This window comes from Ictidomys tridecemlineatus, chromosome 5 (assembly GCF_052094955.1).
Source record: "Ictidomys tridecemlineatus isolate mIctTri1 chromosome 5, mIctTri1.hap1, whole genome shotgun sequence".
Taxonomy (NCBI): domain Eukaryota; kingdom Metazoa; phylum Chordata; class Mammalia; order Rodentia; family Sciuridae; genus Ictidomys; species Ictidomys tridecemlineatus.
The window spans coordinates 158506669-158524255 of NC_135481.1; the positions used below are offsets into that span (position 1 = coordinate 158506669).

Genomic DNA, 17587 nt, shown 5'->3' on the forward strand with positions numbered 1-17587 from the left:
TTCTATTCAGACACCAAAAGTTCCCATCACTTTGAAATTGTTGTCAGAAAGCTGGCATCTGTGTTAATGCAACTTATACCTACTGCTCCTATTTCTGTTCCTAACCAGTTATCTCCCCTATATCTGTAAAATTTTAAAAAATATTTTCCCCAAACTAAAGAGCCTCAGCTCTTTCAGTTCTTCTTCCTTAAGGTTTCTAGACCATTCGGCTGCTAACCACATGCTGCTGCTTATACCCCAATTAGTCTCTCTGTCTTTAAAATGAGATACAGGAAGAGGGGTGAGGCCAATGAGGGTCTCCATCATTGGACCACCATCCAAATATCAAGCACATTGGCCCTTACCACTATATAATCCTTGTCACCCTTGACCATAAGCATAGGCTACAGCTATTGAATAAGCATTAACTGCTGGCAATAAAATGTTGTGGCAGAAAAATGTATGGCAAATCTGTTCAGCAAGTCCAAGCCATACAACTTAGGAAAGTATAGGTTTGAATAACTTTAGAAATGAGTTTGAATTCACTCTGTCAAACTCTACTTAGGCAATTCAGGTAAGGAAAGCTTCTTGTGCCTCATGGCCAACAGAGCTGGGGATGATTACCTGGACACACTGGGATGTCTTGTTTGAAACCTAGAGGTTAAAACTATAGAGGATTACCCTCGATCTCTGTATTGGTTCAGAACAAAGCAATCTGGCAAATCTTTTTCTAACTCTATATTCCAGGTACTTAAATGTACATTGGAGATGTCATTTGAGATGTTTTAATACTTTCTAATATGTTTTCATTTGAAGTAGATGACTGGGTCAGACCAGAAGAACCAGCATTACTAAAATGCCAAATATGGACATCTCTATAGGCAAGAAATATTTCAAGAGAGAAAAAGCTATTTATATAAGCATTTATATGATAAGCATATATATATAACTATCAGTATTATATAACATCCCAAATGACCACTACAGATGTACCACTAACCGATTAACATTTAACTGAGAAACTACTTTGGCAGAACATGGCTCTTTCTTCAGATTCCCCTGAGTATGCTGGATTGTATATAGGGACAATTGTGAAGCTATCAGAAAAGGATTTCTGTATAACTCCACACAGGAGGCCTTTGTCTCCTCCCAAAGGTGGCTACCAGTGCAGAAATCTCACTTGGCCTCAGTTAGAATGGTATGGCCATACTGAAGGTGGATTCCCTACTCATCTATACTCCCCTGACCTGCCATCTCATTTTCAACTATCTTTAAATCATCAATTACTGGATTGGCTTTCACACTGGAATCAGAGGTCTGTGTGGGCAACTCAGAGAAAGTCTCTGGCAAGAGGGATTTTTATAAAGAAGTGTGGATATACATGGAAAGGGGACAGACACACTGAAATTCTACAGATACCTCATTAAGCAGAAACAGCAGAATTTGTTTGATAATAAAGTGGTTTGTTGAGATTTAGGATTTTATTAATATTTATTTTTAGAAAAAAGAAAAAATTTACAAGATGCAAACATTTCACACAATACATTATCATTGATGGTTGTTCTCCTTATACCATAACATGGGCCCTGTCTTATGAACTAGTGTTGGAAAGAATGCAGACAGCATGGATGTGCTGGAGATCCATCATGGACAAGCAGAATACACCACAGTGGACTTGATGACCAATGATGTTGGGCCAGGCTGTTCCAAAAGCAAGCCAAGACATGGTGGAAACCAGTGAAGCCTTTCTGTGGGGGAGGCACGGCTGTGTGCCTCTGCATACGCACTGCCTTCCATCAGCAGCACCCACTGCCTTCAGATCACAGCAACTACAGAAAACCTAGGGGTCTTTTGGGTGGTTGTTTTCCTTTTTTGTTGTTATTGTTTGGAGGGTTTGGAGGGGTTTTTCTGTTTTTGTTTTGTTTTGTTGCAGTGTTATTTAGATTCCCAATTTCTTATGTATATCTTCCTTTTCATGTCTCAGTCCCAAATTCTTAAAGCAGTGTAGGTACTTAGCATCTTGAATTTTTCAGGATCCAGATCTGCCCAATGGTAATGCACTAAAAAGAACAAAAAGATTCATTACTAAGGAGGATTCCAAAATTTTCCTTCAACTCTAATTAATATAGGCACATTAGCATTAAAAAAGTAGCTGAAGATATCCTTTCAAGCTCACCCAATGATACTAGCATGATAATGTTTCATTACATGGTGAAAAATCTGTCATGTTATTATATATAAACCCAAATCTGTTTTTTGAGCTCAAAAGATACCAAACCAAATATATAAATACACTTCTTAATGGTATTTGCATCAAAGAGAATTCACAAGGCAAATGAGGAAATATTTTGAAGTAAATGAAAATACAATATATAAAAATTTATGGTATACACCTAAGGCTAACACTTAGGGAGAAATTCATAGCATTCATCACTTACATTAGAAAAGGAAAAAAACCTGTCAAATCTGAGTTTCCGTCTTAAGAAACTGAGAGAGTAAAGAAAAGTAAACCCAAAACAAGCAGAAGGAAGAGAATAAAGATAAAAAACAGAAACCAATTTCAATTTGAAATTTCAAAAAGAAAAATGAAAGCCAAAATAAATGAAAAAAACAATAAAACTAGTAAACCTCTTGCCAGACTTACCAAGAAGAAAAGGAGAAAACACAAATTATCAATATAAGGAATCAAAGAGGGAACAGTACAGATCTTATAGAAATTTTAAAAATTAAAAGAATATATATCACAAATAGGTCCATGCTCATAAATTATATGACATAGATGTATGGGATAAATTCCATGAAGAATAGATACAAAAGCTTCATCTCCAAATCCTTTATAGGGAGGGAGGTAAAGGGATAGGAATAGGAAAAGACAGGAGCAAGAAATAAACTAAATGTTTGCTTTGGGGATGATTTTTAATACTACTCAAAGGATGGTTCTTTAATATAAAAATTCCAAGTTTCTCATGTTTTCCTTTATAATTTGGAGGATACAACAAAAATCAGCTGATATTGCCAAGATCTGTAACAAAGGCATTTGCTATCTGAGAGTTATAATAAATCTCAAAACTTAACAGAGCAGTAGTTTCTATTCTCTCACATTTTAAGTTTAATTGGAAGGACTTCAGTAAAACCAAGAGATTCTATTAACAGTAGATACACTGAGGCATGTCACTGTGAATGTGCTTTCTGAGCACATTCTCAACAGGCCATGAGCAGATATCTCAATAGAGTTAAAAGCTTTCCATTCCTGTGCCCAGTTTGATATCCAGGCCCCAGGGCACACACAAGAAAGGCTAACTGGAACCACAGCTAATCCAGGCTTTTTAGTTATATCTGGAACCACAAAAGGGATCGACGGTTTCCCCAAGGCCTACCCTCATACTCCAAAATGCACCCAGTACGGTCCTGTACTCCTTCCTAAGAGATATCTGAAAGGCCACCAGCAGGTGGAGAACATAGAATGTCATTCCTTAGAACATCTTCCTTCTAGTTTTTAGTCAAGGAAAACAACACATTTGCATACACATATCTATGTGTGTACACCATCGCACACGCACGCACATGTGTCTGAAGCTTTGTAAAATTAGATAAAGAGAAAAAATCTGCTTAGAAAAAATGTTATAAAAGTATTATGTTAATCATGATTATCTTCAAATAACAAGATGGCAGATGATTTTTGACATTTTTCTTTGAGTATTCTTGCATTTCTGAAATTGTATATGAATGAACATTAATTTTGTAATAAAAATGGCTTTCAAAAAATTTATAAGATAGGAATTTTAGTTCCCTACTAAAGAAACAAATAACTGGAAGTGATTCTGAGAGGTTTTGACCCAAGTATTTTCAAAGTTTTTAGGTAAACCATTCAGGCATTTATAAACATCTACCTCAAAGGGCTTACAACTAAGTACAACTCCTGTGCACTCTGATCAGCAGGGTTAATCATAGCATCAGCATTAGTATTGTGAGTAATGAGCTCCCAAACTGCATGCAAAGGCCTGTGGCCAACAGCAGATGCAGTTCCAACTGAAAGCCAACCAAAATGCATGGACTGGTCAATAGATGTTGCATTCTATTTTCAATCTCGTTTATTTAAATGTTCCTTCTTATTTTCTTGAACCTAACTGGAGAAATTAGGAATCCGTTTGCTGGCCAACACCTGGGAGTAGCTGGAGATCATGAGGCTCACATCATTGGAAGCACAAATGACAAAGGTGGAAGGAAGCCATCTGTGAGGTACACTTGCCATATCAGAAGTGCTGCAGAAGTTCTGTTCAAGCTGATGAACACATGATTCTCTAGTAAAAGTGGGCCCCTGAGACTTGAAATTCAGACACCCTGAATGAGGCAATAATGTGCCTCCTCCCTCTGAGAGCTATTGAGAGGAGTGCATGTGGGCCAGCTGAGCTACTTGAAGATTTGACCTGCAGGCTGTGAGCACTTAATGCTGTGAGCACCTAAAGAAGTACATGACAACTCAGTACTGCAACTTCACAGCCTTATGGAAGAAGGTGGAGGAACCACAAGCTCCTTCCATCTATGTGCTTGGAGTGATTCTTATTTACTGCCTTCAAATGTCAAGGACAGTGGGGAACCTCTTCAGTGAGTCCAGCCCAGGACCTGAAGCAAGGAATCCCTCAACAGCCTATTTAAACACTGAAACTCTCAAACATGTTGACTTACAGCTGACCTGCTTCTGGCATCAGGCCATTCAAACAATCACAAGGTGCAAGTGCTAGACTTAAGACATACACAACACCACAGACTTGCTCTGCAAATCACTACCAAAAAAACTGTTTTTATTATTTATTTCAGATCACTACTGGGAAATCTCATCATTTACCTAGAAGGGTAAGAATATCCTATGAAAAAACATTAGTTGCTGAGAAGTCAATGCTATTAATAAAGGATTTACGCTGACCTGCTAACATTGTTAGAGATTCCAGTGAGGCCCTCCAATGAACTGTCAAAAGACACTTCCTTTGCTTGAGTTCTCATGATCCTGACTTGACCGATGAGAACACAGGATGAGTGATTTGATTTCCTAATTAATTGGAAGCTTGATGTGATGCAATAAAACAAGCACAGGAAAAAAAAATGTTTATGAAAGTGGAAGGAACAAACTCTGACAGCAGTTGGGTTTTATTTTTTGGCTTGACTTCTTCCTCCATTTATTTCTCATGTAGATTTGTAACAGTTAACCACATACACCTAACAGAACTTAAAGTGGTTCAATGATGGACTCAACAGCATAACTTGATCCCTCTAGGTCCAGTTGAACTTTTTGTGATGATAAAATTGTTCTGCATCAGTGCTGTCCAATATGGCAGCCACTAGCCATGTGTGGCTACTTGGCAATGAAATGTGTCTACTACAAATTTTATATTTTTTAAACCTTAGTTAACTTACTTTTAAATACATGAAGTTAGTGGCTACAGTATTAGTACACTCTAAGTTACCTGTAAGCTTAGCTCTGTAACTCAGTAATAAATTCTCTAATCATGGCCAGCTACTTGCCAACTTATTTTCTTTTTTTTATTAGAGCTTGACATAGTAGTTGGGTTCATTCCAACAAAATCATACATGTATGGAATTCTATTTCAGTTCACAATGCCCCCCTTTTCCCTCCCATTCTCCCTCCTATTTCCAGTTCTCCTTCATTTACTCTTTAGACTTCCTTGTGTTCATCCATTTATTTATATTTCATTGGCTCTTTTTATTTATACATAAAGGTGAAATTCCCTGTGGTATATTTTATATACACATAATATGATTTTTTTAAGAATTCATTCTGCATTGCCTCCTTCCCATCCTTCCTCTCTCCCTCTCGTTCTCCTTCTACACTACTGATCTTCCCTTTATATTTATGATATCTTATTTTTCCTTCCTCCTTTCCTTTATTTTACTCTAGCTTCCACAAATGAGAAAAAACATTCAATCTTTGAGTGTCTAAGTCTTTGCCAACTTTTTTTCAAATAACTAAGGTAACTGAGGTGGAAACCTGGCCAAGAAGAAAATCTAACCCCACTGCTAGTAAAGTGTCACAATTGCATATTCTTTGTCAATGAGGAAACAGATCATTCTCATATATAACAAAAAGACAACATGATATTCAAGATTTTGAAAGAGGAACTTCCTCCAGGTAAGAAGAAGTATTATTTAAAATTTCCAAATAACATACATTAATAGATTCAAGAAGCTCAGCAAACTCAAAGGTATCATCAGAATGAAACGAAGATATGACACCAATGTTGGAATTTTCAGACAGGGAATTTAAAATGATTATGATTAATAGTTAAGGGTTCTGATGGGGAAAGTAAACAATATGTAAGAACAGATGGGTAATGTAAGCAGAGAAACAGAAACTTTAAGAAAGAATCAAAAGAAAATAATAGAAATCAAAAACATTCTAACAGTAATAAAGAATGTCCTTAATAGGCTCACCAATAAACCAGGTAGATACAGCTGAAGGAAGAATCAGTGGGCTTAAAGATAGATTAATACAAAAGTCCCAAACCAAAATGCAAAGAGGAAAGAAAGTGGGGAGGGAGGGAGGGAGGGAGGAAGGGAACAATAATTGTAAGGCAATTGTAAAAGATGTAACATATACATAATTAGTATACACAATCGGAACAATTAACAAAGAAGTATTTGAAATAATGACAGCCAAGAACTTTCCAAAGTTAATAAGAGACACCAAGTCACAAAACCAGGGAGCTCAGAACACCAAACAAGAACCACAACCAGACATATCATATTTAAACTGCAGAAAATCAAAGAGAAATTTGTAAAATAAGCCAGGGGCAGAGGGATAGGGTGGGGAAAATCCACAATACCTACAGAGGAACAAAGATGAAAGCTGCTCTGTAGCTTTGTAATTTTGCCATAAGAAACTGTGTAAATAAGAAGAGAATGGTCCAAGAAAGCAATCTAGCCGGGTATAGAGAAGCAAGCCTGTACTCCCAGCAATTTGGGAATTGAGGCAGGATTACAAGTTCAAGATCAGCCTCAGCAACTTAGTGAGATCCCATCTCAAAATAAAATAAAAAGGGCCGGGGTAGGGGCTCAGTGGTAGAGAGCCCCAGGGTTCAATCCCCAGTACCAAACACACACACACACACACACACACACACACACACACACACACGCGCGCAGGAGGAAGAAGAGAAAAAGAAAGCAATCCCATTCAAAATAGCTACAAATAAATAAACAAAATATCTAGGAATAAATTTAACCAAGGAAGTGAATGATCTCTATAAAGAAAATTACAAAGCACTGATGAAAGAATCTGATCTGATCATTACATATTCTATACATGTGTTGAAAATGACACACTGTATCCACAGATATGAACAATTATCATAGTCAATTAAAAATAAAATACATTTAAAATTAAATAAAATAGAAAAAAAGAAAAGTGGAACAAAATATTTAAATATTGTAAAAAAAAGTATAGCATTGGATACCAGCAAAATTGTCCTTCAAAAGTGAAGAAAAAAACAAAGATTTCCTCAAATATGTGCTTCAAGAAATATTAAAAGAAATATTTTTAAATAGGCAGAAGGAACATGATATAGATCAGAAACTTGGATTCTTGTAATGAAAGCAAATTAAATCTTTTCTTTTTATTAATCTTACTTTATCTTTAAAATAACCATTTATAATAGTAATAGTAGCAATGTACTGAGTGATTAGAGAGTGTGAAAAGTGAAATTAGTGACAATAATGTCACAAGGGTAGGAGGGAGAAACTGGGAGAATGGCAGTGTCATAAAGTTCCTATTCTACAGGTAACGTGGTACAGTCTTATTTGAAGGTGGACTTAGATTAGTTAAAAATGTATATTGTGAAGTTGAGGACAACTACTAAAAAAAAAAAAACCACTAAAAAAAAAAGTTTAAAAAATAAAACCATCACTTTGGAGGCTCAGCTACTTTTACACCATGAAATATCTGCACCTGAGCTTGGGGAAGAGTTATGAATGTTGACACAGGGAAGTGAAGAGAAGGTTGCGGAATGAAAGAGATCCTACCATACACAGGGGAAAACAGTGAGAAGTGATCAAGTGCCCTTTTAACAGAGCACGCAAACACACACACTCAAGTACTCTAGCTCATTAGGAAGAAATGTGCTCAGCCAGGACACATCTTATAATTCAGACAAAGGTCAAGTTGAAAAAGCAAACAGATGGCAGCTTCCAAAACACATCCCCTGTTTGGTTTTGAGTGTGTTGACATTTGAGGACAGAAATGTGGGGTGCTGGTCTCACACCCTAATTACAGCAGCTAAATAAATACTCAAATGTACAATAAATAAATAAATAAATGCTCAAATGAGGTGACACTTGAACCTGCAATCAAAAGCAAAAGCCACATTTTTTTTAGTGAGTTTTCACTAGTGCATTAGTACTGGTCAGAAAGGGGTAAATAATTGAGTTGCAGCCTCACAGAGAACCTCAAATCCTCCTAGCAAGGTGAGGAGTCAGAAGAAATGAGAATAAAAACCAGAAGTTAATTTTAGCAGTTTTATGTCCATTTGATAAAATAAGAAGGAACGTCTGCAATGTGATAGAGAAATGTTGACATCCTGGTAATGTCCTTTGAACCATGAAGGTTTTGGATTCATTTTCAAAGAAAAAATATGCCCAAGATCGTGTAGTTTCTCATCACATTTTTCTTTTGCCTTTTCTTTGCCTCTCATGCCTTGCAAACTCAAAGCTGCCCCCATTAGGGCCTGTGAGGCTCCCAAGAGCTCTTTCTGTTTTTAAAGAAAAGCAAATGAAAACTGCTGCTCCCTTCAGGAGAGGGGCTCCTATATTCTGTGAAGCAAAACAAATGCCAAGGTCACCTCCTATCTGTTGTTACTTATTTCAGCTTTCATGGGTATCTGAATATTGTGGGGTGATTTTCTGATACATTGATATGATAAATTTCATCAAAAGGGGCAACAAAAAAACCTGAACAATAAAAACTACAAATACATGAGTGGAAAACCAGCTCTCATTTAATGTTTTCAAACCCAGGAAATCTTTAAGGTTCAAAACCAGCCCCCTTTAAGGTCTTCAAGCCCAGGAAAGCAGCTAAATTCTAAGAGGTGCGAACATCCCAGCTCCTCCCTGGTCCTTGGCCGACTCCCGAAGGAGCCGTTGCACAATCTCAGAAGGACTTCTCCACACCCTGCATCATCCACGCCCAGACCTGGGCACTAGTCACCAGACTGTCAATGTTGCTTCTGATTTGAATAACTACAAGTGGATGACCAAGTTAAATTGTCAATAAATGAATGGCTTCCCTTGTGGGCTTACTCCAAACTCTAGACAATATCATATAAGTTAGTGCAAAAATGTGATCTATGATTTCATGGGCTGAGCAAACCTTGCTCACTATCCTCTGAGTAGCAGTCAGGGAAATCTTGAGCACATAGAAGTTTCCTCTTGCCTTGGTGTCAACAGTGCTCTGGGTCCTCAGAGGCCACTGTGGTCAGGTGACTGGTATGGATCAGTGCCTGGACCTGGTGCCATCACCAAGGGAGAAAGGCCATTCAAGGTTGTTTTTCAATTGCCCAGGAGGCCTCTCTGGTGACTTCTACTTTCACTAGCACTACAACCCCTGCAAGTTCCATCCAGGAGGCCAGGTGGAGGTCAGGGCTGAGACCCAGAGTGTCTATTAGTGCTATGAAGAGCTGAGGCCATAAGCCTCTAGCCTTCTGGTAAAGCTACTCCTCTACCTCTGGGCAAGCTCCCTTCCTCATTCTACCCAGGACCTGTGGCCATCCCAACACGTCCAATGTATATCTCCTCTGCACCCCTCATAGGGCAGGGGAACCTCTCTGTGTGCCTTCTGCACTGCATGAAATGACCAATGCTATGAAGCATTATTACAGGCCTCTGGATGCCTAAACATGTCTGGTTGCCTCTTCTACTCAAACACGTGAGTGTGGTCTCTGGTTTCTGTTCCATCTGCCCCTCTGCTCCTTCCCACTGACCTCCCCACAACTTAAGGACTATGTTTTACTTTCTTTCTTCTGGAAGGGGCTTCCCCTATATCATCCCTCCTCATCCTCCTGCCTACCCTCATTCTATAATGATGGAATGGCTGCAAGAAACTTGACTTACAAGGAAGGGGAAGGAACAAGTCATCACCTACTCTTTTCCAAGTACTTTCCTTTGGGTTTGCTTCCTCTGCTGCTAAGCTCCCTCTCTGACCAGTTCTTTCTGAGTGCTTGACAACAGTCCCATTTATCCTAGGTTCTATGTGCCCCAATCTGCACCACTCAGGGAAGAAAATAAATAACAAGTTTTTTTTTTTAAAGTTTCACTGACTTTAGAGAAGAAGTAAATACCTACAAATTCATGAGAATTTTCCCCTTCCAAGATGGGGATCCCAGCAGATGTTAAAAAGCAAAGCCAACTCTCACCTATGTTTTTCTTTTTGTGAACATGTCTTTCTTGATGTTCTGGGACACACACACCTACTATACCTTCCTCTGCCCACATAGCCCTCAGATTATTTTCCCTCTCACATAAATAGCAAAATTACCCCCAGGTTGTACAGTGGCCATAGGATATTAATCATCAAGAATTATTCTGAGTCCAAAGCTAATGAAACTTAAAGCAAATGGGAGCATTCAAATTGGTCTGTTTCGCACAGATTTAAAAAGCAATAGAACTCAAAACCCCAAATAGATAAAACAAGGATTTTCAATGTATTGATCAGATATAGCTAAAGCAAAAACCAAGATATTACATTTATCAAATATATTGGCATGTTAATAATATAATCCAGAAAGGAATCAGCTAGGCAGCATTAGAATTTTTCAAATTGTTTTGAAAATACAAAGCTCCAAGGCACACTTTGAGTACATGCATGTGTATACACAAAGTTTGTGTGTTCATGTGTATATTTAATTTGATAAACTGGGTTTGGAGATGAGTGCTTATATTTTTATCCAATTTACACATATTGAGTTCATCATGGGCATTTGAAAATTCAATTTGTTTTTAATGTGTTGTTGAGGTTCCAATTCACTGGGAAAAGGGTTATTTACAGTTTCAACAAAACCCAAGAAAGAAGACACAGTGCTATGCCTGAGTGGGTTCAAGAGAGTGGAAAAGCAGGAAGGATGGGCAGCAGCCCTCAGCCCAAGGAGTGAAAACTGAAGGGGAAGGTCCAGTCTGGCTTCTGCTTCTGAACCAGGTTAGGTACTCACTCTTATAACTTGGCCTAAAGAATGTTGGTCTCTGCATCCTTCATTCAAGAGACAGGTGTAGGTAGATCATGTCTCTCCCACATGCTCCCCTGTGGCCAGGGAAGCTTGAGAGGATGCTGTACAGAATATCCCCAAGGCCCATGTATTAAAGCTTGGTCCTTAGAGTGCTCTGTTGGGAGACAGTAGAACTTTTAAGAGATAGGGCCTAGTGAGAGATCTTTAGGTTACTGAGGACAAGCTCTTGAAGGGAATTATGGGACCCCAGCCTCTTCCCCTTCCTCTTCCTGCAGTGAAACAAGTGGTTCTGCTCCACTACATTCTCCAACCTTGCCACAGGTCCAAAAGTAATGTTGATAATCTGTCATGAACTGAAACCTTCAAAAATGTAAACATTTTCTCTTTACAAATTGATTACCTCAAATATTTTGTTTTAGTGACAGAAAACTAATACATTTTTCTCTTCTCTTGGCTTAGGCAACTCTTCCCTGATCTTTGCCCTTCATCTCTCTAATTCTACGTGTCCTTCAAAGTCTGGTTCCAGAGCCCTCTCCACCTCATACCACAGTCACATTGCCACCACAAGGCACAATGCTGTGGTATAGTGATTTCTATTCTTCTCCCTGAATTTGTGAACTCCATATGGATAACCCGTGGGTCCCTCATATCTATATCTCTAGTGCTTGGTATAGTGTCTGGCAAATAAGAAGCTCTGCTAATACATTTGCTAAGGGAAGGAACTGAAGCAGAAGGCCATCAGATTTCTGCATCACATTTCAGAGGCCTGTGATCTTCAGGCAGGGAGATGGCTTAATGCTACTGTGAACTACAATACAGATCTGGGCATGGATATGATGAAGAATAAAGGGTGGTTGCAGGAACAGTAAATTGCCAGTCCTATGCAGGACAAAGTGATTGATGTCAGAACAAAAACAAGGAAACCATGAGAGCAGACTGCTGCTAAGAACAGTGGCCTCCACAGGCAATTTGCTCCTCTGCACTAGGAGCAAGACTGGTAGTGGTGGTAGGATGGCAGGAGCATGCACACAGCTGCTGTCTGGATCAGATACCTGCAGGTGCCCTCCACACACTCGGGGTAGCAGCAATTGTGGCCAACACTGGCAACGGAGGAAGGAGGCGCACATTCCTGTCCACTGGGGCCTGTGGGTGTCCTGCCCTCCAGCTTCTCAATGAATACAACACGACTTTACTTGCCAGCATCTGTCTTCCAGGATGGAAGCATGTTCAAGGAGGCTATGGACACATGTCCTCAGCAGCCATTTCATCCTCTATTCATTACTGCTGCCCCAAATTTGTGAGGGCAAAGCTATGCAGGCAGATAAACAACCTACCTAAGCTCTCTGCCTCCAGGGGCTATGGTTCCCGCTCAGAGGACACATCACCCTCTGCCCCGCTGCTGGCGCTGCGGTCTTCTTTTCGGGGGGCATTTCGCTCTTTGCTTGATTCAGAAGGGCCCTTGGCTCTGGTCTTTTCTTTCCTCTGCTGCTGTTTCTCAAGCTTTGACAGCTGATTAAAAAAAGAAAAAGAAGAAAGAATAGTTTACAAATGAGAATGCATTCCTAGATATCCAAGACAGCAGTTTCTTCCAGGTGGAAAGCATTGAGAAAGCTTTTGTCTGATACCTGGCACACCATGGCGGTTCAGATGCCAATGTAGACAAAATATGATCAGACGGGTCCCTGAATCATTAACACAGATGAGCCACAGGTGTGATCCTCCTCAGACCTTTTCCCTATCCATGATTCAACTTGGCATGTAGGATTTGGGGATGGCAACAGCCTCCCTCCCCAGACTCAGAAGAGCTCTGTAAGTGACAAAGTCCTGTCACTGCTTTCTTCAAGAATAAGCTCTATATTCTCACCAAGTTGTCTTCCTGCTTACTGTTTTCTAAAGAGTGTTCAAAACACTCCACTAGTTGCTGAAGAGAACAGAAAAGTCTATGACATAAAGTACATTAAGCACATTGAACATCATCTCAGTTACTAGTTTGTTTTGTGAGGCTGAAGCCTGACTCACCCAGCTGGAGGGATCCTAGCAGGCCTGTGGTAGCTGCATGCAGACTGCTGGCCACAGAGCCTCCCCAGCTTCTTACTGTCCAGCTGGGGGACATGCTTCTGATGTCTAGCCCAGTGGAACCTGGGCCCGTTTCTTCTCTGGATTTCTACCCAATGGGTTCAAATAAACCACAGACTAGACAGCGGAAAGAAACTTAGATCATCTCACAATCTGAGCAAGGCCACTCCAGAAAGCCCGACTGAGAAGCTTGTTTGAGAAGATTGGCCAAGTTTTGGTCCATGGGATTTTCTTGGACCAAAAAAGGCATCTGTAACAACGCCTGAGAGGCAATAACACCCAGTTCCATCTGCCTTCCAGACCAAGTTTGCAAACATTTTCTTGATCACAAAAAAAGAAGGAAACTTAAGGAGGGGCTGAGGACCCTCCTTGCTGGTCCCTGTCCTACATCCAAAGATATTAAAAAGAGTCATTTTACATAATTTTCCAAATCATTTCTTCTATATGGACAGACTTTGAGTTAAACCTTAGAGAGATGAACAGTTGATAGTTCTCAATTTGATCCAGAAAACCAATTCTCTTAATGATTGGTTTACGTAAGTATTACCTTTCCCAACCCCACTGGCCTGCAAAGATGCAATAAATAGCCAAGCTGCTTAATGTGCTAATCAATTAGATTTTGTGATAAAGACATCCCTTCACCTTTGACCCAGCAACTCTCCTCCCAGGTAACTACCCTGGATAAACTTCCCCTCCTGTGCACATGAAAGCTCATAAAAATGTGCACTGTAGGTTGCCTGTATTGGCTAAAACCTAGAAACATCACAAATGCCCATCAACATGAGGACAGATAAATACAATGTGGTATAGTCACATAAAGCAATACTGTAGAGTATCAAAGTACTCCAATGTATCAAAATAGATGTCTTCAAAACCATACTGTTTAAAAACAAATTAAATTTCAGAAAGTTATTTTCTGTGGGATTTCATTTACACAAAACACTACACATTGCTAACGAGCTGATGCAAATGCAATGTGGACTGGGAGAATGCCAACTGCACTGCACTAGTTAACTTGGAAGAGTAGAAAGAGATGTGGTGGCATGGATATACAGATTTCAACTCTGTCAAATTTTACCTCTGTGTGAACAAAACCTGATCTAGAGCTGGGCTCCTCACTAGGACCAGTCTTTGAGCTATTTACACAGGACACCTGGACCACTGATGCGAAGATGCTCACGTAGGATGGAACTCAACATATGCCTTCCTTTGTGGACAAAGTCTGCCTGTGGCAAGTATCACTTTCTAAACTTTGAGCTTAGTGGTGTGGCTGACTTCACTATGGCACAAGCTCTTTCTCACCACAGTCTGGTTAAAAATACTTTAGGTACTAGTCCTGTACACAGAAATGATGTGGAGCATGATGACAAAAATGTATACTTTTTAAATTTGGGAACTGGCTCTACAGAGTTTCCTTGCTGTATTTTTCTCTGAGGTATTACTTTGCCAAAGACAAATGTTTTTCTCTGTACTACTCTACCAGAGATTAGGAATAAATTTCCTCAACTGAGAATGCTGTTTATTACTCTCCTTGTGTTGAAATTTGTTCTTTTATGAAATGATGAGGATGGTTGGGGTTCCCTCTGTTTTGTTCTCATTCTTGCAAAATGACCTGGATTGCCCAGTGTGAATATACCTAACACTGCAGAATTGTAACCTAAAAGAAGGTTTAAAATGGCAAATTTTATATGGATTTTATTGTGATATTTTTTTTTAAATCAACAATTTTGGAAAATAGAAGTTAACAATCCATGCTAAACTCAAGTTCTTCCCCCCCCCCCCGCCCTGTATTCCTGGTTTACGAAATCTAAAAATCTGAGAGTCAGTGTTCTGCAGTGAACTAATAAACGGAATTTTGCTTCTAGCAGTTTATGTTAGTGGCTATAAATTTATATCTGCACATATTATGTGTGTATATTACTCTCTCTCTCTCTCTCTCTCTCTCTCTCTCTCTCTCTCTCTCTCTCTCTCTCTCACACACACACACACACACACACACACACACACACACACAAAATATCATAAACATGTTCCAAGTGAGATGCTGAAAAGTATAATTTTTGTCTTAAAAAGTAAGATTCCTGCTCGGTTTTGCTTCTCCTCTTTTGAGATAAAATATAAAATATGTAAATATCACAGGTGACAAAAGTAAATGAAATCTCCCCCGCTGCTAAAACTCAATCTCAAGCTGGGCTTGCCTGTGATTTGCTTGCTATTCATTTCCTGCTCCTTAATGCTCTTGACATCAGATCCTGAGAGGATGGTGAAGTATAGTCCCAGTAAACACGGGTTCCCTAGAGGCTTCTCAACTCCAAGCAGCACTATCAAATACAAGCTCTGACCTAGAGGCCTGCCGTCACCATAGCACACAACTCAGAAATGTGGGTTTGAACTTCTACCTTAATCTTGTCTCCTCCCACCATGAACCAAGTTTTTAAATCACATGTGATAATTCTTTAAGAAACAGACACAGCCTGCATCTCTGCCAACGAAGTAATGGTGATTTTCTTACATTATTTGTCTTAAAACCACCCAGCCCCATATGGTTCCAGGCCACCAAGTAAAGTTCCTTGTGAGAACACTGTGAACCAAACTAATAAATTTAAGCCTTTTTTTCAGAAAACTGAGAATCCAATGCAGCCAGAAGGTAGAATTTAAGTCACAAGACAATAGCTGGATTTTTTTTTTTAAGGAAACAAATGAGGAAGAAAGAAAGAGAGGAAGAAAAGAAATTGGGCTCATATAGAATGTCTATAGCTTTCAAATTTACAGGAGATGCAAAGAGAATATAAAACACTACAGTTCTGAGAACATATGATTTGTGAACACTGAGATAGAGTACTTTGGGGGTTTTATCTGCTACTTTTAGTCTACTGATGAGAGTTATTCGCATTGCAATAGAAACCCTATTCAAACTACTGGCTTTATTGTATCAGAAAGTCAACCTTCCAAAGGCAACACAGACACCAGTGTGTGTCCTATGATCAGCTTGCACCTCTCATGGTGGAGAAAGGGAAAGTGCAGGTCCAAGAAAGAAGGAAGGGAATATCCAGACCCACCCCCACCTCCCAAGAAAATAAGGGATTTTGTAATTATGAAGTTCAAGCCCTAATTGCATAATGCAAGAATAAACTAGTTGAACATGCATGTTATAATGCTCTACCCTCAGAGCCTGAAAACTTAGATGCCTCAGGCAGGTAGCAAAATGAATATAGTATTTACAAATAAGGCCATGGTACATGGTGGACTATGAGACTACACTGGAGAGGATATGTCCCGATTAAGGGCATTCACATTTTCTTTTTAGACATTATCTGGACAAATATAAAATTAATGGGGCAGATATGGGTCACCTGCTAGGGATTCTACTTTGCACTTCTATTATGTGATTTTAGTTGCTGCTAATATCCCAATGTTTGATCATCGACATTCCATGGAGAAGCACAGTCAGGTGCACTACCTTCCCAACCCCTCTCTCCTTCCCTGCTGGCATGATCAGCCTCCTACTTCAGAGTTAGTAATATCCAACCTTCCTGTCACATGGTGTATAACACAAATCACAGCCAACAGGACCTGAAAGAGTTGTAGTACGGCTTCAGAGAAAGGCACTCTCCCTGATACATACAGGTGCATGGAGACCCTGCCTGCCTTCCTATCAAGCAAGGATCAGGAGCTTTGGAATAGTAAAGCTCTCAACATGAGGAGGGGCACCCAGGGGACACTGAAACCTCTGGGGATCCCTAGCAGAGCCAGAATGAGTACAGTATTTACAAATAAGGCCATAGTGCATGGCCTAGATGAATCAGCTTTCCTGGTAAAGGAAGCAATCACACTCCTTACTGTTTAAGCCACACTCATACAGGTTTGTGGCACTTGTAGCCAAAAGCAGAACCTCACATCACATGCCCACTGAATTAAATGAGAAGATGGTATTCTGCAGGGTTCTAGCTTAAGGGTTTTGCAGCATGTGAGTGACTAAGATGTACCAAACCCAAGGCATCTAGACCTCAAACCCCATATTCTTTCCAGGGAACCAGGTGATCTCTCTCCTTTAATCTATTAATTTCTTTAACAGATATTTATTGGGTATCATTCACATGCCAGGGACACAGCAGAGAACCAAGCAGAGCCCCTGCCTTCCTAGGGCTGACTGACCACCAGAAAAATACTTGGCAATCCATACTTACTATAAGCCAGGCCCTGTTCTATGTACTTGAGGTATATAAAGGATACAGTTACAATCCCCATCTTAGTGGAAGAACCTGAGGTTGCCGGAAACCCCTACCATTCTTCCTGGGACACATACC

General features: G+C 39.6%; 1 protein-coding gene across 1 annotated transcript in view; it reads right to left on the reverse strand.

The window, feature by feature from the left end:
• Positions 1–1451: 1451 nt before the first annotated feature.
• Dtd1 (D-aminoacyl-tRNA deacylase 1) overlaps positions 1452–17587 on the reverse strand; it is a 202538-nt gene continuing 186402 nt past the window's right edge. The window contains exons 5-6 of the mRNA XM_005320433.5: positions 12539–12713; positions 1452–2039 (exon numbers count right to left, since the gene is read on the reverse strand). Coding sequence (XP_005320490.3) covers positions 12561–12713 — 153 coding nt within the window. The 3' untranslated portion in view covers positions 1452–2039; positions 12539–12560. The remainder of the gene's footprint in view (positions 2040–12538; positions 12714–17587) is intronic.